At 35.6% G+C, this 27268-nt stretch overlaps 1 protein-coding gene across 3 annotated transcripts in view; it reads right to left on the reverse strand.

The window, feature by feature from the left end:
- Positions 1–256: 256 nt before the first annotated feature.
- The window catches only part of HOMER1 (homer scaffold protein 1), a 125753-nt gene continuing 98741 nt past the window's right edge, over positions 257–27268 (reverse strand). For 2 of the 3 annotated variants that reach the window (XM_082378363.1, XM_082378365.1), the window contains exons 6-9: positions 26944–27100; positions 22747–22857; positions 22047–22127; positions 257–3343 (exon numbers count right to left, since the gene is read on the reverse strand). In XM_082378363.1, the coding sequence (XP_082234489.1) occupies positions 3155–3343; positions 22047–22127; positions 22747–22857; positions 26944–27100 (538 nt within the window). In that variant the 3' untranslated portion in view covers positions 257–3154. The other variant, XM_082378364.1, reaches the window with a different exon arrangement.

Consider the following 27268-nt stretch of genomic DNA (forward strand, 5'->3'; position numbering starts at 1 on the left):
AGGTGGTGGTGGTTTAACTGAGTGTCTCTCTTAGTTCCACTTGAAAAAAAGGTGTAAATTTTCCCTCTAACTGCTTCCCAACAGTTCAATGACAGCAAAACTTTAAATCTATGGTGGTGCTGGAGTTCTTCTATTAGGGACAAGAGGGATGCAACTTCATGAACTTTTTTTAATCTGCAGAAAGAAAGGGGGAGAAAAAAAAGACAGAGAGAAAGAGAGAGAGAGGAGAAACAAAAACTAATTTTCCAGGCAGGGAAATACTTATAAAACCTTTTATGTCAAAGTTAGGATTTCACAACATAACACACTAATGCAAAATCCAGTAGCACCTGTAAGATTTAAGTAAATGCTGCCATCACTTAAATGCTTTTTAAAAAGTATCTGTAAAAGACTGAAGGAAAAAAAGATACATTCTCCAGAGAACAACAAATGTATTTCAAAATAAAAACTGTATTTTTGTTTTTCTTTTTTTCAATTTTTTTTTGTACAAGAATTCATAGTTATCATATAATAACTTACACACAAATGGGATCAATCTCTGCTCTCCTTTTCTGTGTCACTTCAAGTCCACATGTTCAGGCTATAGTCCCCAACAGTATTTTCTGATAAATATATTACCACAGTTTGATCTAAATATACATTATATAATACTTGTCTCTGGGAAAAATCAAATTTTAATATGCAAACTTTTATTTATATAATACAGAAATGAAGAAAACTACAGTAGGCACACAACCTAATTATGACTTGTAGATGATGATTTCTAGATACTCTCCTACTGTAAATGAATGTTTAAAATAGTCTTAATAAGAAAATGTTATTTATATGTGCACTTGTGTCCACCTTATCCCATATACTGTACACGTCTAATGACAATCTGGGAATTTAAAGGTGCAGCCCTCAAGAAATTGTTTAATCACTAAAAAAAGAAAAAATTAGACTCTATTGGAAAGGAAAAAACTCACAAAATTTCCAATTTTAGATTTCATGTCCATAGGAAAATATTAAAAATAATTTTCTGTATATACATATGAGTATATGTATATATTGAATTACAGATGTCTCATATATCAATACAATTCAAGTGGAGACATTTTGGTGAGTTATTTTCCCATTAAATGACAACTATGTCAAAATTTAAAAATATCTTATTACATCATTAAAATAATTCACTTACCATTTCAACAGCTTACCCTTTTTTTTTTTTTTGAATTTTTAACTCTTCATAAACAAATTTCCTGATCCCTAGTGTTAAATCCCCTATTCAAATTAAAATCTGGTGCTCTGTTACTCAGAAACTGATGGATAAAATCACATCTACTTCAAAATTCCATCAATCAAATAAATTTTATTACCTGATTTATCAGAGAAATAGCTCTGAGCTTGTGTACCTAAATTATCCTCCCTATTATAAACAGGTGAGGAAAATACCCTAAAATAGATGGAGGTAACTTACATGATATTATAGCACATATAATACAAGATGATTAAGTGTCTGATATAAACTTTTCAGAGACACCTGAAAACTCACTTTAGAAACTAACTTTAGAAACAAACCATTTATTTTTCACTCTAATATAAATTAATATGTATGTATTTACATACATACACATACATATATAAAACAAAATTGTCTAGTGTTGATTAGCTGTTTGTGAGTGAAAAAATGGTTACAGATTGATTAACCATCTTAATTCTGTACTTAACAATTCAACTGTTTTGGGGTACAGACAAAAAGTCAGTGCGTTTGTAAACTCCATGGAGTCAGATACTCAAGCATACACTTTAAATAAGAACCCTCCTCAACATCACAAGCATTGGACAGCAAGAATATATGGACTCTGATGCAGTTCCTACTCCAAAGCAGACTAGACAGCACTTGACTTACTTTTAAAACAGTTTCTTAAAAGAAATATATAAAGAAATGCATGTTTGCTAAAAGTCCTTTAAAATTACCTCAAAACAACATTAAATCCTGTTCACTGAGAAGAGCCCGCTGAATTGAATTCCTGTTTTGAAATGCCTAGTTAACAGTTTAGAATATTGCCTTGTGAGGATTGACTAGAGACGTGGTTGATGTGAAGACCCAGACAGAGTACACGGCTCCAATCCCAATAGTCCTCTGATTGGCTGCTTGATGGAAATGGATCGCCTTTAAAATAGCTATACACCTTAAAATGATCTATAATAAACAGTTTCCCAACAACCATTATTATTTGTAAATTGAAATGCATTAATCATTCAGAAAAGATTTCTTGCAAAATATATAAATAAATGTAACTGCATATTCTGTAAATATACTTAACATTGCTAGACCAGACCGCCAGGGACGGGCTGCTGTATTTCAGTACTGTGTGTCAAATTTATTAGAAATTTAAAAAGAAAGATTTTGGAGGGACTCAGCTGCCTTCATTAGTTGGCTTTAAAATGTGTAATAAAATGGGAGACAGTATCTTCTCATAAATACATGGAATCAATATGGAAAAGTAAACTATACAGCAGACAAGATTAGAGAACACCAGAGTGTACCAGAGTGGTCACCAGAGTGAAATATCTTCCAGTATAAAAAAAGGGAAGAACTCTATACACCCAGTTATAGTAAGTATGTTTCAATTAAAGATGCAGCTCACTCTCACTCCTGGCAAGAATTAATTGGTAATGGCACTGCTGCCAGCAGTGCAAAAATATCCTGAGAAATTATTCAGATTACAACAAAAGACAGGGCTTTCATCACTAAGTTTTTGCACAAAACACAGCTTTAGATATCATAAATAAATTAATTTAAAAAGCAGATAACCTTCACTGTGTTGAACACAAAAAGGGGATGTGACCCAGACATTTGTTAATTCTCCCATTGGCTAATATCAGAAAAAAAGATTGCATTAAGTGTCTGTTTATAACTTTCTAGTTAACTATGGCCAATAATATACATGGAGGTAATCTGTAGTTCAAGTTTTTCATCTCTTTTTCCCCAACTAGCTACAAGCTGAACTCTAAAATTTACACTGAAATATACAATTCCAATTTTCAAAAGATCCTCCTCCTGGACAAGGGATATTCAAATTTTTTGTGCAATCTTGATGCAGAGCCCAAACAGTCCTATGAAGAGAGACAGTATATTTTTTAATCAATTGGCACTGAAATTTAACTTTCCTTAGCTGCGTTCTAGTAGCTTGGCCAAGTTATCTCGTAATTCTGTTAGTTCAAAGATTTTTCCATCAAGAATTTCTAACAGTGTCTTCAGGTTATTGCGAAAAGCTTCTTGTTCATTCTGACTTTTCTCCAGACGTTGCTCCAAGTCAGACAGTTGTCCTTCCAGGTCTTTGTTCCGAATTTCTACTTCCTTTAGAAACAGAAGTGTGATATATATATGTGTGTCAGTTTAAGACTTAACAAACAATATAACTTTTGTTATGACTAATATTGTGGTAGTTAATGCAGCTTGATAATTAGGATGACTTTCTGAGTCTCAATGCAATTTAAGGAGGTTTTTAGATTTTGCCATCTGAGAAATCCACGTGGTTTTATTGATTGGCTTGTTCATGAATACATCTGTCCCCCCAACACAAATTTCCTGACTGCTTGCTTTGTGCCAGGCAACACTAGTCTAGGCACTTCAAATACTGAGATCGGATGAAGACCCATTTTGTGGATTATCTGCATCTCTTTTCTATTTCTGCCCACGTCCTTTCCCTCTGGCACAATTGTTAGCAATCTCAGATGAAAGCAGGCAGAGAAAAAGAGAGAAATTAATTTTTTCTCCTTATTGGAAATTTTGGAGAAAGACTTAGAGAAGAAAAATGACTCAAATAAGGTTTTAGGATCCTCCGAATATGTTAATTATTCTTTGTTTCGCCTCAATATCAAATGAATGCATATGGTAGAGAATGTAGCTCACCTGCTAAAAACTGTAGTGAAGATATATAATAACTGTACATATAAGAGAATTATACAACTAACAATTCCAATATACTGCAGATTAAGGAAAGAAAAAAATGACAAAAGGGAAGTAAAAGTTCATGACAACAAAAACATTTTTAACTTTTTAAACAGAATAAAATCTGGCATACTTAAAAATTATTTAGAAGTTACTATATATTATATCTGAAGGACAGTAGATTTTTTAAAAAAAACTATTGAAAGGCAATCTGGTAAATGTTAAATGAAAATAACAGAACATGAAGCAGCACACTGCAACAAGGCAAAAATTTGTATGCATGAGGACAAACAATGGGAATTAAAGTACACACAGAAAATAGGAAACAGTTCTGGTTGTTGGCATTATGAGCACTTCTTTCCAAAATGTATTTGTCCTATAATATCAGCAAAATTAAACTTTTGAGAAAAATAATTGGAAAATTGACTTGAATACATATAAGAAAGTAACCATTGATTTAGCATTCTCAACACAAAGAAATATTCACATGTTTAAGAGCAAAGCTCAAGCAAAAGGACACCACAGATGAGTCGAAGAGCCTGGGAAAATACAAAAAAAGGAAGAAAGCAGTTATAATGACTTATAAAGAAAGAATTTAGGGAATTCCAATCTAATCTTAAAGTATTTACTGTTAGATGTTAACCAGGTATGTTTCTAATCTTTTTCCTTTGAATAATCTACAAGGTGAAGATAAGTAAACTGAGAGCAGATTCTGAAACCAATAAAATATTTATAAATTCAGAAGCCAAGTTCATGGAGGCTCTAAACTATGGGGGAGAAAACAGACCCTGGGATCAAATGTAAAAATTCCACTCATGATTGCACAGCATGCTCTCTTGCCTGCTTAAACAATAAGCTTAAGAGTACTGTAGAATGTTTCCAACTGTAAAAATAGACCAAATGTCATTCACTAGAAAACACCCACTTCACCAGGCACCGCCCAGTTTGCCCTCTAAAGCCGTCCTTAAAAATGAAAGGCTTCCTTGTTCTCCTTGCCAATCAATGAAACATCCAACCATTTTCAGTGGAAGCAAGCAAAACACCAAATTCCCTCAGCTATTAAAATTGAGCTGTTCTCTCCAGGAGTCTCGTGCTCTAAGCCATTTCTCTGATGGAGGAATTTCACTAGGCCCGTAACAAAAGGGATCCAGTACAATGCTGTTGGTGCTGGTCTATTCTGAGGCAGAGAATAAGATCCCAGAGGAAGAACAGACAACCCAGGATCAGTATGAAGCAACCTGATTGGTGGCATGTCCCAGTTTTCTGCCTTCTGTCTATATTTTCCATCCCTTCTTCTTGACTTTTATTCTTCCTCCCAACTCATTCTTCTGCTTATTATCATTTTTGTGCTAGTATTTCCCCTTCTCCTTTACCGATATGTGAGCATATGCCAGGGGCACCAAGATAAAGCACTAAGGCCAGAATTTGCTAAATCCCTTTTGAGTGCTTTAAAAGGCAGTAACTGAAAGTATATAAATACAAATGCTCTGTATTTGTTAGATATGGAGTCTACAACACTACAGTGATTAAAAAAATGTAAACAATTATTACCACCATCAATGGGACCAGGTCAGGTTATAAATTTAAATCTTGCATCATTTAATCTAAATAAAAGCTACAAAAAATTGTCTTTATTGATATCTGATTCACACCTTAAACTCTTAAAAGTAAGATATATTATTGTTCTATTAGATTATTAACCTTCATATATAACATGACATAAATCATCAAAACAAGTATTAATAATTCAACAGAAAAATGGGTAAAAGAAGTTCTTCAACAATTATTACTGTCTTCTACATACTAGGCACTGAAGATAAAGTAGAAAATAAACAAAGACGGGCCCTGTTTTGATGGAGCATGCATTCTAGAAGGAAGATACTGGTAACAAAGAAGTCAACAGAACAGACGTCTGTGTAACTAAGGAAATCACTGTGTACATTGAAATCTTTCAACCATCTTTCCAAACTGTGTAAACCAATAATAAGAACAAATAAAATGACACGAATTCCACAACTTCAACTAGAAGAAAGAGAACAATACAAACTTCAAGTTACCTATAATTAGGAGATATAAGCACCAGCTTCTAGCAAAGATATTTCTCAAGTTCTTACTCTCTTCACAGAGGGCAAGGCAGGGCTGTGGGGAAATGTACAGAAGAAGGAAGAGGAGAATGAAAGGCCTAAGACTGAACTCTAATAATCCAAAGAAAGAGAAAGACCACTGAAAGTGCCAAAATACTGGTGGAAAACAAAAAGTCCTGGTAGACCAGAGCGGCCTACAAGAAGCGAATTCACAGTGTACAGGACACTCGAGAAAGCAACCTTGGAAAGGCATACTTCTGAGAGTAAAAAGAAGAGAAAGGGACTTTGGGGATAGCTAATCATAAAATAAATGGTCCTTCTACTGGGAAATTCATTTAGAAAGTCCAAAAATTATGATATGGGCAAAGGTATACCAGGCAGGGGTTGTAATACTGGTAGAAAAAGTGGCGAAGAAAGACACCTTTAATGCTAAAAGTGACAACACACAATGAAGATATAACAATTATGTTTATGTACCAAGAAACACAGTAGCCACCTTTATAAAGTAGAAACTACAGGAGCTGTAAGGAGACATAGAAAAAAATACACTGATAAGAGCTTTTAATATTCCACTCTCAATATAGGACAGATCAAGAGGAACAACAACAAAAAAGGTAAGATATAGAAGGCTTAAACTACAAAATCAATAAAGAGCATTCACAAAATTGATCATATGCTAGATTACACAAAAAATTGGTAAATTATGCAAAGGAGAAATTACATAAACAAACTCTTGTGATCACAATGCAGTAAAACTAGAAATAAGTAACTAAATCATAAAACTAAAAGGCCCTTCCAAGAGCAAATTAAAACATGTTCTTTTAAACACTTCTAGTGTGAAAGGGAAATAAAACCAAAATTACAGAATTTCAAGAAATAATGATAATGGAAACACTGTCAGAATCTATGGGACACATTAAAGCAATGACCAGAGGAAAATCTATAGCCTTAAACACAAATAAATAAAAATGAAAATAAAGGAATTAAATTCCCTTCTCAAAATGCTAGAAAAAGAATAAAAAAGTAAACCAAAACAAAGCATAAGGCAGAAATAAAGATAAAAGTAAAAATTCATTAGGTAGAGGACAGAAAAAGAGTAATAACACTGATTAATAAGTCAAAATCTCCTTTTGCAAAAAACTTAAAATAGACATACCATTACTTAAGAAAGAAAAGGAAAAAAAACAACTATATAAAATAAGAAATTATAAGAGTTCCCACCGAATATTTGAAAACCCAGAGTAAAGCTTAAACAGCCCAATATCTGCAGAAGAAATAGAGAGTAATCAAGGAATTACTCCATAAAAAGCAACAGGCCCAGATGGTTTCAAGGGGAAGTTCTATTAAACTTTCAAAGACTAGACAGTTCCAATATGACATAAATTATTCCAGAGCATAGAAAATAAACAAAATCTTCCAAATTATCTTATGAAGCTAGTATAGCCTTGATACCTAAATCTTATAAATCAGCCCCCAACTGAAAAAGGAAGAAAGTTACAGACCAATATTACAAATGAATATCACGTAAAAACTGTAAATAATAGGGAACAAAAATCTGGTACCACATTAATAAAATGATACACCACAGCTAAGTGGTATTTATTCTAGGAATGCAACATGGTTCACTTTTAGAAAATCCATTAATAAAATAAACCATATTAATGGATCTGGGGAGAAAAACTATGATGATCTCGATAGATACTAAAAAAGCTATTAACAAAATTCACTCATTCGTGGTAAAAACACTCAAGAAAATAGGAATAAGCCACTCTCATAATATGGTAAGATACGTATATTTTAGTGGTAAAGCCAGCATTTCAATTAATGGAAAAATATTAGAGGCATTTCCACAAAGATGAGGAACAAGATAAGTCTGTCACCTCCACTACTGTTTAACACTGTACCTGTATTTTTTGTTTGTTTACTCCTCAGTGCATGAGGTCTTTTTTTTTTTTAACATCTTTATTGAAGTATAATTGCTTCACACTGTTGTGTTAGTTTCTGCTGTAAAACAAAGTGAATCAGCTATATGCATACGTATATCCCCATATCCCCTCCCTCTTGCATCTCCCTCCCACCCTCCTTATCCCACCCCTCTAGGTGGTTGCAAAGCACCGAGCTGATCTCCCTGTGCTATGCAGCTGCTTCCCACTAGCTATCTGTTTTACATTTGGTAGTATATATATGTCCATGTCACTCTCTCACTTCGTCCCAGCTTACCCTTCCCCCTCCTGGTGTACTCAAGTCCATTCTCTATGTCTGTGTCTTTATTCCTGTCCTGCCCCTAGGTTCATCAGAACCATTTCTTTTTAGATTCCATATATATATGTTAGCATACGGTATTTGTTTTTCTCTTTCTGATTTACTTCACTCTGTATGACAGACTCTAGGTCCCTCCACCTCACTACAAATAACTCAATTTTGATTCTTTTTATGGCTGAGTAATATTCCATTCTATATATGTGCCATATCTTCTTTATCCATTCATCTGTCGGTGGATACTTAGGTTGCTTCCATGTCCTGGCTATTGTAAATAGAGCTGCAATGAACATTGTGGTATATGACCTTTTTTTTTTTTTTAATTCTTTATTTATTTATTTTTGGCTGTGTTGGGTCTTCCTTTCTGTGCAAGGGCTTTCTCCAGTTGCGGCAAGCGGGGGCCACTCTTCATCGCGGTGCACGGGCCTCTCACTGTCGCGGCCTCTCTTGTTGTGGAGCACAGGCTCCAGACGCGCAGGCTCAGTAATTGTGGCTCACGGGCCTAGTTGCTCCGCGGCATTTGGGATCTTCCCAGACCAGGGCTCGAACCCATGTCCCCTGCATTGGCAGGCAGATTCTCAACCACTGCACCACCAGGGAAGCCCACATGACTCTTTTTGAATTATGGTTTTCTCAGGGTATCTGCCCAGTAGTGGGATTGCAGGGTCGTACCGTAGTTCTACTTTTAGTTTTTTAAGGAACTGCCATACTGTTCTCCATAGCAGCTGTATCAATTTACATTCCCACCAACAGTGCAAGAGGGTTCCCTATATTCTCCACACCCTCTCCGGCATTTATTGTTTGTAGATTTTTTGATGATGACTGTTCTGACTGGTGTGAGGTGATACCTCATTGTAGTTTTGATTTTCATTTCTCTAATGATTAGTGATGTTGAGCATCTTTTCATGTGTTTGTAGGCAATCTGTATATCTTCTTTGGAGAAGTGCTTATTTAGGTCTTCTGCCCATTTTTGGATTGGGTTGTTTGCTTTTCTGATATTGAGCTTCATGAGCTGCTTGTATATTCTGGAGATTAATCCTTAGTCAGTTGCTTCATTTGCAAATATTTTCTCCCATTCTGAGGGTTGTCTTTTTGTCTTGTTTATGGTTTCTGTTGCTGTGCAAAAGCTTTTAAGTTTCATTAGGTCCCATTTTTTATTTTTGTTTTTATTTCCATTTCTCTAGGAGGTGGGTCAAAAAGGATCTTGATGTGATTTACATCATAGAGTGTTCTGCCTATGTTTTCCTCTAAGAGTTTTATAGTGTCTGGCCTTACATTTAGGTTTTTTTTTTTAAAACATCTTTATTGGAGTATAATTGCTTTACAATGGTATGTAAGTTTCTGCTTTATAACAAAGTGAATCAGTTATACATATACATATGTCCCCAAATCTCTTCCCTCTTGCATCTCCCTCCCTCCCTATCCCACCCCTCTAGGTGGTCACAAAGCACCGAGCTGATCTCCCTGTGTTATGCGGCTGCTTCCCACTAGCTATCTATTTTACGTTTGGTAGTGTATATATGTCCATGCCACTCTCTCACTTTGTCCCAGCTTACCCTTCCCCCTCCCCGTATCCTCAAGTCCATTCTCTAGCAGGTCTGCGTCTTTATTCCCATCTTGCCCCTAGGTTCTTCATGACCTTTTCTTTTTTTTTTTTTAGATTCCATATATATGTGTTAGCATAGGGTATTTGTTTTTCTCTTTCTGACTTACTTCACTCTGTATGACAGTCTCTAGGTCCATCCACCTCACTACAAATAACTCAGTTTCGTTCCTTTTTATGGCTGAGTAATAGTCCATTGTAGATATGTGCCACATCTTCTTTATCCATTCATCTGTCGATGGACACTTTGGTTGCTTCCATGTCCTGGCTATTGTAAATAGAGCTGCAATAAACATTTTGGTACATGACTCTTTTTGAATTATGGTTTTCTCAGGGTATATACCCAGTAGTGGGATTGCTGGGTCATATGGTAGTTCTATTTTTAGTTTTATAAGGAACCTCCATACTGTTCTCCATAGTGGCTGTATCAATTTACATTCCCACCAACAGTGCAAGAGCGTTCCCTTTTCTCCACACCCTCTCCAGCATTTATTGTTTGTAGATTTTTTGATGATGGCCATTTTGACCAGTGTGAGATGATATCTCACTGTAGTTTTGATTTGCATTTCTCTAATGATTAATGATGTTGAGCATTCTTTCATGTGTCTGTTGGCAATCTGTATATCTTCTTTGGAGAAATGTCTATTTAGGTCTTCTTCCCATTTTTGGATTGGGTTGGTTGTTTTTTTAATATTGAGCTGCATGAGCTGCTTGTAAATTTTAGAGATTAATCCTTTGTCAGTTGCTTCATTTGCAAATATTTTCTCCCATTCTGAGGGTTGTCTTTTCGTCTTGTTTATGGTTTCCTTTGCTGTGCAAAAGCTTTTAAGTTTCATTAGATCCCATTTGTTTATTTTTGTTTTTATTTCCATTTCTCTAGGAGCTGGGTCAAAAAGGATCTTGCTGTGATTTATGTCATAGAGTGTTCTGCCTATGTTTTCCTCTAAGAGTTTGATGGTGTCTGGCCTTACATTTAGGTCTTTAATCCATTCTGAGTTTATTTTTGTGTATGGTGTTAGGGAGTGTTCTAATTTCATTCTTTTACATGTAGCTGTCCAGTTTGCCCAGCACCACTTATTGAAGAGGCTGTCATTTCTCCACTGTATATTCTTGCCTCCTTTATCAAAGATAAGGTGACCATATGTGCGTGGGTTTATCTCTGGGCTTTCTATCCTGTTCCATTGATCTATATTTCTGTTCCTGTGCCAGTACCATACTGTCTTGATTACTGTAGCTTTGTAGTATAGTCTGAAGTCAGGGAGCCTCATTCCTCCAGCTCCATTTTTCTTTCTCAAGATTGCTTTGGCTATTCGGGGTCTTTTGTGTTTCCATACAAATTGTGAAATTTTTTGTTCTAGTTCTGTGAAAAATGCCAGTGGGAGCTTGATAGGAATTGCATTGAATCTGTAGATTGCTTTGGGTAGTATAGTCATTTTCACAATGTTCACAATGCTGATTCTTCCAATCCAAGAACATACTATATCTCTCCACCTGTTTGTATCATCTTTAATTTCCTTCATCAGTGTCTTATAATAAGTTTTCTGCATACAGGTCTTTTGTCTCCTTAGGTAGGTTTATTCCTAGGTATTTTATTCTCTTTGTTGCAATGGTAAATGGGAGTGTTTCCTTAATTTCTCTTTCAGATTTTTCATCAATAGTGTATAGGAATGCAAGAGATTTCTGTGCATTAATCTTGTATCCTGCTACTTTACCAAATTCACTGATTAGCTCTAGTAGTTTTCTAGTAGCATCGTTAGGATTCTCTATGTATAGTATCATGTCATCTGCAAACAGTGACAATTTTACTTCTTTTCCGAATTGGATTCCTTTTATTTCTTTTCCTTCTCTGATTGCTGTGGCTGATAATTCCAAAACTATGTTGAATAATAGTGGTGAGTGTCGACAATGTTGTCTTGTTCCTGAACTTAGTGTAAATGCTTTCAGTTTTTCACCACTAAGAACGATGTTGGCTGTGGGTTTGTCATATATAGCCTTTATTATGTTGAGGTAGGTTCCCTCTATGCCTACTTTTTGGAGAGTTTTTATCATAAATGGGTGTTGAATTTTGTCAAAAGCTTTTCCTGCATCTATTGAGATGATCATATGGTTTTTATCCTTCAATTTGTTAATATGGTGTATCACATTGATTGATTTGCATATATTGAAGAATCCTTGCATTCCTGGGATAAACCCCACTTGATCGTGGTGTATGATCCTGTTAATATACTGTTGGATTCTGTTTGCTAGTATTTTGTTGAGGATTTCTGCATCTATGTTCATCAGTGATACTGGCCTGTAGTTTCCTTTCTTTGTGACATCTTTTTCTGGTTTTGGTATCAGGGTGATAGTGGCCTTGTAGAATGAGTTTGGGAGTGTTCCTCCCTCTGCTATATTTTGGAAGAGTTTGAGAAGGATAAGTGTTAGCCCTTCTCAAAACATTTGATAGAATTTGCCTGTGAAGCCATCAGGTCCTGGGCTTTTGTTTGTTAGAAGATTTTTAATGACAGTTTCAATTTCAGTGCTTGTGATTGGTCTGTTCATATTTTCTATTTCTTCCTGGTTCAGTCTCGTAAGACTGTGCTTTTCTAAGAATGTGTCCATTTCTTCCAGGTTGTCCATTTTATTGGCATAGAGTTGCTTGTAGTAATCTCTCATGATCCTTTCTATTTCTGCAGTGTCAGTTGTTACTTCTCCTTTTTCATTTCTAATTCTATTGATTTGAGTCTTCTCCCTTTTTTTCTTGATCAGTCTGGCTAATGGTTTATCAATTTTGTTTATCTTCTCAAAGAAACAGCTTTTAGTTTTATTGATCTTTGCTATCATTTCCTTCATTTCTTTTTCATTTGTTTCTGATCTGATCTTTATGATTTCTTTCCTTCTCCTAACTCTGGGGTTTTTTTGTTCTTTCTCTAATTGCTTTAGGTGTAAGGTTAGGTTGTTTATTTGAGATGTTTCTTGTTTATTGAGGTAGGATTGTATTGCTATAAACTTCCCTCTTAGAACTGCTTTTGCTGCATCCCATAGGTTTTGGGTCATCGTGTTTTCATTGTCATTTCTTTCTACGAATTTTTTGATTTCCTCAGTCATCTCTTGGTTATTAAGTAGTGTATTGTTTAGCCTCTATGTGTTTGTATTTTTTACAGATGTTTTCCTCTCATTGATATCTAGTCTCACAGCGTTTTGGTCGGAAAAGATACTTGACACGATTTCAACTTTCTTCAGTTTACCACGGCTTGATTTCTGACCCAAGATATGATCTATCCTGGAGAATGTTCCATGAGCACTTGAGAGGAAAGTGTATTCTGTTGTTTTGGGATGGGATGTACTATAAATATCAATTAAGTCCATCTTGTTTAATGTGTCATTTAAAGCTTGTGTTTCCTTATTTATTTTCATTTTGAATGATCTGTCCATTGGTGAAAGTGGGGTGTTAAAGTCCCCTACTATGATTGTGTTACTGTTGATTTCCCCTTTTATGGCTGTTAGCATTTGCCTTATGTATTGAGGTGCTCCTATGTTGGGTGCATAAATATTTACAACTGTTATACCTTCTTCTTGGATTGATCCCTTGATCATTATGTAGTGTCCTTCTTTGTCTCTTGTAATAGTCTTTATTTTAAAGTCTATTTTGTCTGATATGAGAATTGCTACTTCAGCTTTCTTCTGATTTCCATTTGCATGGAATATCTTTTTCCATCCCCTCACTTTCAGTCTGTATGTGTCCCTAGGTCTGAAGTGGGTCTCTTGACAGCATATGTATGGGTCTTGTTTTTGTATCCATTTAGCAAGCCTGTGTCTTTTGGTTGGAGCATTTAATCCATTCATGCTTAAGGTAGTTATCAATATATATGTTCCTATGACCATTTTCTTAATTTTTTGGGTTTGTTATTGGAGGTCTTTTCTTTCTCTTGTGTTTCCTGCCTAGAGAAGTTCCTTTAGCATTTGTTGTAAGGCTGGTTTGGTGGTGCTGAATTGTCTCAGCTTTTGCTTATCTGTAAAGGTTTTAATTTCTCCGTGGAATCTGAATGAGATCCTTGCTGGGTAGAGTAATCTTGGTTGTAGGGTTTTCCCTTTCATCACTTTAAATATGTCCTGCCACTCCCTTCTGGCTTGCAGAGTTTCTGTTGAAAGATCGGCTGTTAACCTTATGGGGATTCCCTTGTATGTTATTTGTTGTTTTTCCCTTGCTGCTTTTAACATTTTTTCTTTGTATTTAATTTTTGATAGTTTGATTAATATGTCTCGGTGTGTTTGTCTTTGGGTTTATGCTGCATGGTACTTTCTGTGCTTCCTGGACTTGGGTGGCTATTTCCTTTCCCATGTTAGGGATGTTTTTGACTATAATCTCTTCAAATATTTTCCCAGACCGTTTCTTTTTCTCTTCTTCTTCTGGGACCCCTATAATTCGAATGTTGGTTTGTTTAATGTTGTCCCAGAGGTCTCTGAGACTGTCCTCAATTCTTTTCATTCTTTTTTCTTTATTCTGCTCCCTGGCAGTTATTTCCACCATTTTATCTTCTAGCTCACTTATCCGTTCTTCTGCCTAGTTATTCTGTTATTGATTGTTTCCAGAGTATTTTTAATTTCAGTAGTTGTGTTGTTCATCACTGTTTGTTTGCTCTTTAGTTCTTCTAGATCCTTGTTAAATGTTTCTTGTATTTTTTCCATACTGTTTCCGAGATTCTGGATCATCTTTACTATCATTACTCTGAATTCTTTTTCAGGGAGGTTGCCTATTTTGTCTTCATTTATTTGGTCTTGTAGTTTTTTACCTTGCTCCTTCGTCTGTAACATTTTTTTTTGTCGTTTCATTTTTGTTTCTTTTTTTGATGGGTGGTGCTGTATTCCTGTCTTACTGGTTGTTTGGCCTGAGATGTCCAGCATTGGAGTTTGCAGTCAGTTGGATACAGCCGGGTCTTGGTGCTGAGATGTGGACCTCCAGGAGGCCTCACTCCAACTGATATTCCGCGGGGTCTGAGGTTCTCTGTTAGTTCAGCAGTTTGGACTTGGAGCTCCCACCACAGGAGCTTGGGCCCGACCTCTGGCCTGGGAACCAAGATCCTGTAAGCCGGTTGCTGGGGGTTCCTCCTGTCCCCTTAGGTGTCCGTGGTCCCCCACTGGTGCCTGGTAGGTGCCCTAGTTGTGAGGAGACGCGAATTCCGCGTCCTTCTGGTAGGCCACCTTGACTACGCCTCTGTACCTGTATTTTTAACAGGTGTAATTCAACAGGAAAAATCAACAGAGGCATAAGAACTGGAAGAAAAGAAGTAAAATTATTTCTATTTGCAGATCATATGTTAGTATACCTAGGAAATCTTAGAGAATAAATGGAATAAATGACAAAACTAGTTCAAACAATGAAATAATTTAGTAAGGTAGAGGGATATAAAATTAGCAAACAGAATTCAACAGCTTTCGTATATTGGGATGGCCAAAAAGCTCATTCCAGTTTTCCGTAACATCTTACGGAAAAACCCGAATGAACTTTTTGGCCAACCCAATATATAAACAATAATCAATTAAAAGATACGATGGTAGAGAAAACTCCATTTTCAATAGGAAAAAAGAATATTAAATATTTACAAATAAACAAGAAACATGCCAAATTCACAGCATGAAAATCCTAAAATGCTCCCGAAAAACACAAAAGTAGATGTGAACAAATAAGAAGACATCCCTTATTCTTGGATAGGATGGAAACCACACTTCTGCTAAACTAGCATTATAAATTTTAAGCAATCCCCATGAAATTTTTTATAGAGCTGAACTTTTCATTGATACTAAAATTGGTTCTAACGTTAATACTAAAATTTGTATGGAAAAATAAACATGTAAGAATATATTAAAAAACAATGAAAAAGAAAGCCTATGAGGACTGATTGGCCTTATCAGATATTAAAACATACTGTAAAGCCTCTACAATTAAAGCAGTGTGGTACTAGGAATAGATAAGAGTGACTAGTAGAATAGAATAGGAAGTCCAGATATACACCAAAACACACATGGAAATTGAATATCTCAAATCTCTGGAAAAAAGGATAAAGTTTTAAATAAATGGTAGTGATAACTAGATAGACATTTGGAAAAAGATAAAGTTAGATCCATATCTCACACCACACACAGAAGGACAAACCCCAAATGACTCAGAGATCTAAATGGAAAAAATGAAACCACAGAAGTACTAAAGGGAAATATGGATGGATTCCTAAGTGATTTGAGTTTGGAAAAGAGCTATCTAACTATGATTGACAGCTAGAGCAATGAAAGAAAAGAATGATATATTTGACTACTACATAAAACAACACCACCATCTTATGCAAAGTCAAAAAACATTGACAAACTGAGAGAAAATATTTGTAACATATAATTGCAGATATATAAAGAACTCTTGAAATTTTGTGGAAGAAGGACCAAAAAAGGGCAAAAACAAGAATACACAATCTACATAGGTACAAAAAGATACCAAAATGGCCTTTAAGCTTATGAAAGATGTTTAATCTCACTCATAATATGGGATACACAAATTAAAACTATCATTTCTCACCTATCATACATTGTCACAAGTTAAAAAAGCACGAGAACACATTTTGTTGGTGAGGCTGTGGAGAAACAGGCACTCTCTCACACTGATGATACAAGGGAAAACTGGCACAACCCATCATGGAGAGGAATTTGACTACATGATCTTCTCACTTAGAAATCTCACTTCTAAGAGTTCACCCTGTAGATACACCTCCAACAATAACAAAACACCTATGTGCAAGATTACTCATTGTAGTACTGCTGCAAAATACTGGAAACAACCTAAATACCCATATAAAGGAGTGTGGTTGAAAAAACTATCACACATGCAAATGAAGTACTATACAGCCAAAAAAAAAGACTGAACAAGGTCTCTATGAACTGACAGGACATAGAGTGATTTCCAGGACATACCTTAGATTAAAAAAAAGCAAAGTGCGGAAGAGTAATCTAGAGTATGTTACCATTTGCATAGGAAAAAAAGGGGAGGAAATTAAGAAAGAGACATATCTGTTCATTTGTGTAAAAAGAAACACAGAAAGGTTAAACCAGAAACTAATGAGATTAGTTACCACAGGGGGCAGCTGGGAATGGGGGGCAAGAATGGGGGTAGACTGGATTGGACAGGATGACGTGTCCCTGAAGATATCTTCCTGAATAGTTCTGATTTTTAGAACCATGTTAATGTTTCATACGCTCTGTAAATGCACACAAATATGAAATAAAGAAGGATGGGGAAGAAGAAACTAAAATGGAATATAATAAGATACAAATGAACATAAGTGTGTTTCAAATGAATAACTAACCAATTGAAAAGGGGGAGTGGAAGAACTAACCTAACTTTTGAACACAGGCTAAGGACAAAAAGAATACTGATCTCTAGTTAGTAGAGTTTTGTTGTCGTTGTTGTTTTGGCAGTGGTATCAATTAGAAACTACTTTCTGTGCTTTCAAGGACTAAGCAAGCAAATAAACATATTGTGGTTTCTTTTTTTGTGTCTTATTTACTTACTTATTTATTTATTTATTTATTTAACATCTTTATTGGAGTATAATTGCTTCACAATGGTGTGTTAGTTTCTGCTTTATAACAATATTGGGGAAAGGAGTTACTAACAGGAAAATGGGGAAGGCTAAAATGAACTCCATAGTACTGGACTGCAGTGGGAGGTATGAGTATGATTTCAGGTTTGTTTTTTTCAATATAGCTATTGTAATGGACATAATGTGCTATGTGTGTACTTCTAGCTCTGATCATTAATAGAGCCTAGAAACAATGACATCTCAATAGCAAAAGGTATATCTTGTGCCCAGAACTTGGTTTCTAAATGCCAAACTTCGCTAAAAAAAATTTTTCTTTGAAGAAATAGCTAATTTCAAGGCTGGAGCTGATAAATACAACTAGGAATATCTAGTTGAGCTAAAACATGAAGTTCTTTAAAAAATGATAGGGTCACATCCAAAGGACACAGAAGCAGGATTAAAAAGGTTCCCACTTGCCAAATCTGGGACAACTTAAACAACAAAATAAATAGACATGACAACTAGATGCAACTTGTGATCCTGGAATGAATCCTGGACCAGAAAAACAATTTTAAAAATTTTGTTATAAAGAGGATTATTAGGACAATTATGGGAATTTGGATAAAGTCTTTAGATAATTTCTTGATTTTGATGGTTATCTAAGAGACTGTTCTACTCTTAGAAAAAACACATTGAAGAGATTGTCATACTGAGTGAAGTCAGACAGAGAAAGACAAATATCATATGATATCGCTTATATGTGGAATCTAAAAAAACGGTACAAATGAACTTATTTACAAAACAGAAATAAAGTCACAGATGTGGAAAACAAACTTATGGTTACCAAAGGGGAAAGGGGAGCAATAAATTGGGAGGCTGGGATTGACATATACACACTACTCTATATAAAATAGATAATAAGAGCCTATTGTATAGCACAGGGAACTCTACTCAGTACTCTGTCATGACCTATATGGGAAAATAATCTAAAAAAGAGTGTATATGTATATGTGTAACTGACTCACTTTGCTGTACAGCAGAAACTAACACAACATTGTAAATCAACTATACTCCAATAAAATTAATTAAAAAATTAAATATGAAAAAAAAGAAAATACACATTAAAGTGTTTAGAGGCAAAGGGATAGCATATTTGGAACTTATTCTCAAACGTTTAGAAAAAAAATATGAATATATACAGAGAGAGTTCCATAATGATAAAACAAAACAAATATGGCAAAGATGTTAACATCTGGGGGATGTGGGTGAAAGGTACATGAAAAATCTTTGTCTTATTCATGCAACTTTTCTGTAAGTGTGAAATTTCTTCAAAATAAAAAGTTTAAAAATAAATTAAAAAAACAAGATCATTGGGACTTCCCTGGTGGTTGAGAATCCTCCTTCCAATGTAGGGGATGCGGGTTCGATCCCTGGTTGGGAAACTAAGATCCCACATGCCGCAACTACTGAGCCTGTGCACCACAACTAGAGAGCCCACGTGCCACAACTACAGAGCCCACGTGCTCTGGAGCCCGTGCGCTGCAACCACTGAGCCTGCGCACTCTGGAGCCCGCGCACCACAACTACAGAGAAGCCCACATGCTGCAATGAAATATCCTGCATGCCACAACTATGACCCAAAGCAGCCATAAATAAATAAATATATAAATATTTAAAAATTAAAAAAAAAAAACAAGATCATTTCATACGGTGATAACTGCTACAAGGAAAATAAGACATGGTAATATTATAAAGAGTACTGGGGGAGGGGGCGTGGTGGCCTGCAAAGTAGTGCTTAAATTGGGAGATCAGAGAAATTAACATGTGAGCCAAGACCTAAATTACATTAGAAACCAGTGCATTTGAAGATCTGGGGGCTTAGACCTCCAGGCAAGGATACACCAGGTACTCTAAGGTGAAAATGTACTTGGTGTCTCCAAGATACAGAAGGATGACAATAAGCATATGGAAAACTCGTAATCAAAAAAATGATAATACTAAAAAAATAGTAAGCTACCCCTTTGTTCCTTATCAGACAGCAAAGATGGGAGGAGACCAATATCCAGAGGGTATCCTGCTGTTCCTGACGTCAATTTCTCAGCATAAGTAATTTAAAAACATTGACACCTAGTAATTCTTCTTAAAAAGCTCATCTTAAAGAAATAATGAGAAAGGCAAGGATTATGTAAAAAGATTCATTATGACATTATTTATTACAGCTAACACTGAAAACAAATAACCACCCCTGTAAGAATGTTGGAAGAATATTATGGTACGTCTATATAGGAGAACACTATACAGCCATATGACATATGCAGCTTATGACATAATGTTAAGTTAGGAAAGTAAGACAACAAATTGGTATCTATATGTCTCACATAAAGAAAAAGTTATCCAAAGAAACATTGGGGGAATAAAATTCTAAACACTTGCCTTAGGATGATGGGATTATGGGGTTTTTTTCCCTGCTAAATTACACTTTTCTAAATTTTTTACAATGAGCATATGTTACATTGACATTTGAGGGAAAAAAACACTTGCAAATTGGAAAAATCATATCATACTATTTTTAATTTACCCATAACTACAAATTTTTTATCCATATTCATACCTACAATCCAAATCCATACACTGCAATTTCAAAGTTCCTCTACCATTCCAAATATTTAATGATCCCAATTTTTGGACTGAATTTATGAATGGAGGTTCAAGAGTGTTGGAACTTTTGACAAGCAGATGTTTAGGTAGGAGGGGCCAGGCTATAAAGGAGGAACTTTCTTCAAATTGGAAAAATACAGGTTATTTCTGTGGCTTGGCCTTTTAGAATTCACCCTTAGGTTTTCTGGAAGTTTCCCTGTCCTATTCCAGGTAGGTTGTCTTGATAAGTATTTTTGATATTCAGTGAAAGAACAGGTAAGAATTGATAGTCACAATTCTAGGTGCCAGCTGTAAAATTCAATTACTGCTCAATCAATGATGAAATACATTTAGAAGTTTGATATGGATAAATCATTTCTTGGTTCTCTGGGACAATGTAAATGTATACATAACCGAAAAAAAACTTCCCAAGAATTGTTAGGGATGGCTTGGATGCTTGGCTGCTGAAACAGTGTGGTGATGCAGAAAGAACAGAGATTTCAGAATCAAAACAAATCTAGGCTTCACTACTTTCTAAGTGCTTTAATTAAACTTGTTAACACCTCTAAACTGCTGCCTTCTCTTTGAAAATGGGGATACCCTACCTGTTACTGTGAGAGTTAGAGCTAATATGTGTAAGTGCTTAGCAACTGCCTGTATCAAAGCAAGTAATTAAACAAGGGGAGCCAAACCAAAACAAAAGACAAAACTAGCCTGCATTTCTCCCATTTCTTCCAGCACTGATTACATGCTTCATATTTTAATTCTACACCAAGGTTTTCTCAACTTTGGCACTCTTGAAATTTTGGGCTGGATAATTCAATGTTCAGTAGCAACCTTGGCTTCAATTTACTAAATATCAATTCCATTACCCTAGCTGAGAAAATCAAAAATGTCTCCACACATTGCTGAATGTCCCCTGGGGCACAAAACTAACCCCAGTTGAGAACCACTAATCTACACAAATGGTTAAATATAGGAACACTGTTTAATAGGGCAGACCAAAACAAGCAACTTCATTTTTCGTAGACTGCTGAAAGTCAGTGATGGGAGAGAAAGAAGGAAATATCTCATTTCATATAAAGAAACTGTTTGTTTTATGAAGGGTCTCTGTTACAGAATTTGCGCTCATTTAAATGTAGGTTGGACAAGTTAACTTATCCAAGCCTTAGTTTCCTCATATGACTGTTCTATGGATTAAATGTATAATATAAGTAAAGCACAGTATCTGGTACATAGTAAGCACTCAATAAGTGTTGGTCATTCTTATAATAATCTAGGTACTATTTCCAATCCTAGGCTTTCAGGTCCCATTTATCACCCTTTGTCCCAAATTCATCACTTTATACATACATTTATAACTACTCCAAACCCTGAAGTGGTCCTAACCCTTCTTGAGGACATGGGGTATAAGAAAAGTGCCTGAGCTGGCAGCAGGAGATTTTGGTTGTAATTTTGAGAAATTTTCTCCAACCAAGGCTGATTACCACCGACACAGGATATGTATATGTGAATTAGAGTCAGGAAGCATACTATTTATGCAGAGAAAAGTGAGTAAAATTAGTTAGGGCAAAGAAAGAAGAAGAACACTACCTTGATTTCCATTAGGGCACAACTACTGCTGTAACTCATACATTAGTTCAGAGTGAAAAAAAATGAGCAGAATTCCAAAACTGAATATAATCCATTTGAGAAATTTTCTTCAAGTTCAGAGTACTTTTTATGTTAAAAAGTAGACATTTCTAAAATAATTTACTAAAGACAATTTATAAAACGACCGTCTATGATGATAAGCTATGTAGATGAAGTTATCAAGTAATATTTGAAAAATCAATGATCAGGCATGAATCAGAAGTCCTGGAAAAGAGAAGTGACCAATAACCTACAAAATGGAGTTGCAGAAAAAAAGTCATTACTAAGTGAAAGAATGATTGATGACTCTCATTTATGCAGAAATGAATAAAAATTTTATTATAGCTCACCTGTAGTTTCTGAGTCAAAGAGTCTCTCTGTTCTTGTAGTTCTCTGGCATTATCAATTTCTTGTTTTAATCTTTCTATTTCCTAGAAAAAGTAGAGCAATGTCTTTAACAATATTTTAACTATATCAAGGAAAGAGAAGGCCTTATTTTTCCCTGAAATTATTGTCCCAGTCCGTAGAAAAAAGATGACTTAAAAAACATTCCTTTATACTGATTTCAAGGGGTAAATTCATCTTTATGGGTATGTTGTCTAGTACAGCTAATCTTAAGCAACAAATCAGCTTGGTTGCTTTGGTACAGCACTGCTAAGAAACAGCAGTCTGAACATTTTAAGGTTGCTTCAAGCTTTGTGGATATAATTCTTTCCTGGGATATTAAATCTTTTGACTGGAAACTAGAGAAAGGAACAGCTTGTAAAATTCATTTAACTTCTAATGGTTTTCTGTTGATTGTATGAATGCAACTCTCATACAGAAGGCAAGAGGCAGTATCTCAGTCTGACTGCCTCACTGTAGTTCATAACAACAGACACAGGGATGGGAAAAATATGAACAAGCTTAATATCACTCAAGAAAAATTTCATCCTAAAAACACCCCACAACCTGACCTAACTGCATAAAGTACCTTTAAATCTGACATAGACTGTAATGTTTGTACACATATTTTAGTGAGATTACAGACAAGTGAGAAGTAGCAAATACCTCTTCCTTCACTTTCAGCGTCTCTTCCAATTCTTGTATTGTCTGATTTAATTCTGTCTTATGGGTATGCACCGCATTTGCTTGACTACTAACACATTCAAGCTCAGTAACCTAAAATTAAATGAGAACACAGGTTAAATTACACGACAATTTCAAAGGATTTCTTGCTGAAGACATATAAGTCCCTGATAGGTGACTAATGAATTTTGAATCAATATATCAAAATTAATTTTGAGAAATACTGACAGAGTAGAATGAATAGAATTGATTCTTTAAAAATATCAATTTAGGGGACTTCCCTGGTGGCACAGTGGTTAAGAATCTGCCTGCTAATGCAGGGGACACGGGTTCCACCTCTGGTCCGGGAAGATCCCACATGCCATGGAGCAACTAACCCCTGTGCCACAACTACTGAGCCTGCACTCTAGAGCCCGAGAGCCACAACTACTGAGCCTGCGTGCTGCAACTACTGAAGCCCGTGCGCCTAGAGCCCGTGCTCCGCAACAAGAGAAGCCACCACGATGAAAGGCCCGCACACCACAACGAAGAGTAGCCCCCGCTTGCTGCAGCTAGAGGAAGCCTGCACGCAGCAACGAAGACCCAATGCAGACAAAAATAAATAAATAAAATTTAAAAATTAAAAAAAAAAATCAATTTGGGACTAAGGAAAAAGACCAAAGGAAATAATTAGACTTGGTCATGAAAAGGTTAGGAAAACTTAAATTAAGTGATTAATGACAGTAGAGAACCCCTGTAACGAAAGTCTTCTTTAAAAATTTCTTCTGAAAACAAATCCAAAATCAGCCATCTGCCCTCCATCTGTAGCCTTCAAATTAAATATGGGTTCTGAAAACTGGCCTTGCAGAAGTGAAAAATTTTTCAAAGACATTTCTAAAATGTAAAGGAATCTGGAAGAAAAGATATGCTTAAAATACAACTTAAATCATTTGATACTAGAATATCTTCACATCAATTTGTTCTTAGAGCAAAAGAGAACAGCTCTCTACTCAATACAAATTTACTGAGGGTCCAGAGAGCAATGTAACTTCTAATGTGCACTTGCTATTTTTTGAGAGAACAGAGAACGGCATTATCCCTAAAAGTTATACCATCCAAAAACAGTCAAAATAGACAGAAGTCAACATAAATACACACACACCTTATCAAAGCTCTCTACACGTCAGGATCTCATACATCTTAATTGACTAAAATATAATAAATTGTAGACTACTAAGGAAACAGCAAATCTCTCTCCCTCACATTTTCCAAATATTGAATTAACCTCCATATTCTGTCACTCTACCTCTCATATCGCTTTCTTGCTTTCTATTCACGCTCTAATAGCCTTGTGCAGATCCTTATCATCCAGGTGTAAACAAAAACAATGACCTGCCAGGGGACCTAATTATATCCTTTGTCTATTTTTATCTCTTCTGCAAACTGCTAATAACCATCTTTCATTGTGTGACTGTCCAATTAAAAGCCTTTCAATGGCTCATCTTTTTCATAGCATCAAATCTAAACTCTCAGGTCCTCCATAAGCTAGCCACAAACTACTTAAACATCTCATTGCTCAAGACACCTAGTTATGCACTTTCAACTAAAAGCAGGCAAATCTCCTTGTCCTAAGAACAAACCATGCTCATATCCATCTTGTTGACTTAACTAGAATGTCTTCTCTTACCTTTGAAAACCATTCAAAACTAACCAAACCTTCAACTCTCAGCTCAGAATGCACTTCTCCAGAAAGCCATTCCCATCTACTCAAGTGCTCAAGGCTCTCCTGACCTCTGGTCCACAACACTGAACATCTGTTCAAAAATCTTGGGAATTATTTCCCTACTGTTTAATATATATTAGTTTTCTTTGCTCAATTAGGTAGTATATTCCTCACGAGGAGTTCTAGTTTTGATAATGATGGAGTAGCTTGTACTGGATTACCTTTCCCTCAGATAACAGTTGCAAATCATGGGCAAAATGTAAACATCAACTGTTAGAAGGCCCTGGTGAATGACCAAATTGGGCAAAAGACTGAAAGAAAGCATCATACTGGGTGAGATACACACTTACATATCTTTTTGCCTGAAGGCACTGTGCAGTCTGGCTGAGTTGCTTGACTAGAACTCAAGGAAAAACCTGAGATCTTATTTTCTCAAGGAGTCTGAGGAGTTGGGGATGCCTCAGAACAGCTTAAGCAACTAGAAATTCAGGGAACTGTATGAAAAAAAGACCTCTAAAAAGCATATAGACACCTCTTAAATCTTTGGCTGACTTCTGAACTGAACATGTAAAAGTAGGACTCCAAGGAGTTCAGGGGTATGGGAGAAAAGCTAGAAGGCTGAAAGAGCTAAGCCGTGGTAGTGCTCACCACAGAGAAGACACTTTGAGGTTAGAGTCCCACCAAATTAGGTCTTAGCAAGCACCTTAAGCTTCCCACTGAAACCCCAGAAGGGTTATGCCTTAGAAATAAAGATTTTCCAGGACTCAAGGATTCACCCTAGAATTAAGAACAAAATGGAAATAAACCAACTAGTAAAGCATAAGTCTATACCTCCCAAACTTCAAAGTACAGTCACCTCTCCATACCCACGGTGGATGTGAAACCTATGGATACGAAGGGACGAATGTACTATGCCATTTTATATAAGGGACTTGAGCACTCGTGGATATTGGTATCCAGGAGGTGGTGGGGGTGGGGGGGTGGACAGTCCTGGAACCAATCCCCCTCAGATACCAAGGGATGACTATACAAGTCATTTAGCTGCTTGCTGAAACAAAACTCAACACTGAATATTCAGAGAAAGATAACAGAATCTATGGGCTCTATAACATCATCTCATTTACCATATCTAATATACAACCAAAAATGACTAGACATGTGAAGAAATAGGAAAACGCAACCTGTAGTAAAGACAAAATATATATGCATATGTATTTATAAATATATATAAAAAATGCTAAAGGAGGTTACTCAGGCTGAAGGGAAATGGTACCTGATGGAAATTCAGACCTACAGGAAGGAAAGAAGAGCAGTGGAAATTATAACTATGTGAGTAAATAAAAATACTTTGTTTCTTAAATTCTTTAAAATTCAATTGACTATTTAAAGCAAAAATTCCTCAAGGGCAGGGAATACATAAAAAGGATAGCTCCTCAATGAATGTTTTTTGGATTATGAATCAGTTGTCTTAAGTTAATTTTTTTTATTGTGGTAAAAAACACAATAAAAAACACAGTAAAAGTTTATCATCTTAACCATTTTTAAATGTACAGTTCAGTAGCGTTAAGTATATTCACATTTTGTGAAACAGATCTCCAGAGCTTTTCATCTTGCAAAATGGAAACACTATATTCATTAAACAACAACTTCCCTCTTTCCCACTCATGAGTTGACTTTTATACTTAGGATAGAACGGTGTTTACTCAGGGTTCTTACTCTCCCTCCTGTATCTACTCAACTTCTATCTTACTTCCCCGGTCATCCTGGCCACTAAGTACACTCCTCAAATTGTGCTCTAAGTCCATTTCCTTTTGTCTATGGGGTTCACTTCTTTGGCAGCTGTTTGAAAAACAGAAACTAGTGGCATCTGCTTCCTATTGGGTGAATACATATGCTTTGAATAAAAAACTTCTTTATTAAGTAATTGTTTAGTCTTCTGATATTAATGGTATTGTGATGTCTGATTTTTCTTTTACTGCCCCATATTTGTATTGTTACCAACTTTTATAAAGAATTTTCTACCTGTATTTTTCAAATTTACTGTTGTTTCTTTAAGAAACAACAATAAAATAAAATAATAAAAGCATTATCATTAAGTCAGTGGAATTACATGTCAATTCAGTATCTCAATTTTCACAGGAATTGTACAGAGTCTATGTTATTATTCCTATTTTATAGATGAGAATACTGAGCAGAAAGTGGGGAATAACTTACCAAAGGTCAGACAGCTAATAAGTGGCACAACAGGAATTTGCAATCAGGTGTTTGGACTCCAAAAGCTGTATATTCTTCATTCCCATTAAACTGCAGAAAATATTTTTCTTAACCAATAAACATATAACACAAACCATATATATGTTTTGATAACCAATAAAAATCTCCATAAGATGTTCCTGTGCTGAATCTACATGTAAATTTCCTCTGATCAAGAAAATCTGTTAGCCATAAATCCTTACCGATAGCAGCCCTGAACTTACCCGTTTGTGCAGACGTTCTGCTTCCTCTTGATATGCAGCAAGTTGCTGTTTCCATTGTTTCACATTGGCAGTGGACTCCAACAGGGCTGCAGTGAGTTTGGCATTATTTCCTTTGAGGGTAGCCAGTTCAGCCTCCCAATGTTTGCTGATTGCTGAACTGAAATAAAAGAAAATTCTACCCATTACGCTGAATATTGTTACATTGAAGAGACAGCAGTACTCACTTCTATTATTTGGTTTATAATCCATGAATGTTTCAAAAACAACCCAAAAAGAATAAAAACACAAATAATTCACTGAAATGTTCCTAGTGAATAAAACCTAC

The sequence above is a fragment of the Balaenoptera borealis genome, assembly GCF_965194805.1.
Source record: "Balaenoptera borealis genome assembly, chromosome: 2".
Taxonomy (NCBI): domain Eukaryota; kingdom Metazoa; phylum Chordata; class Mammalia; order Artiodactyla; family Balaenopteridae; genus Balaenoptera; species Balaenoptera borealis.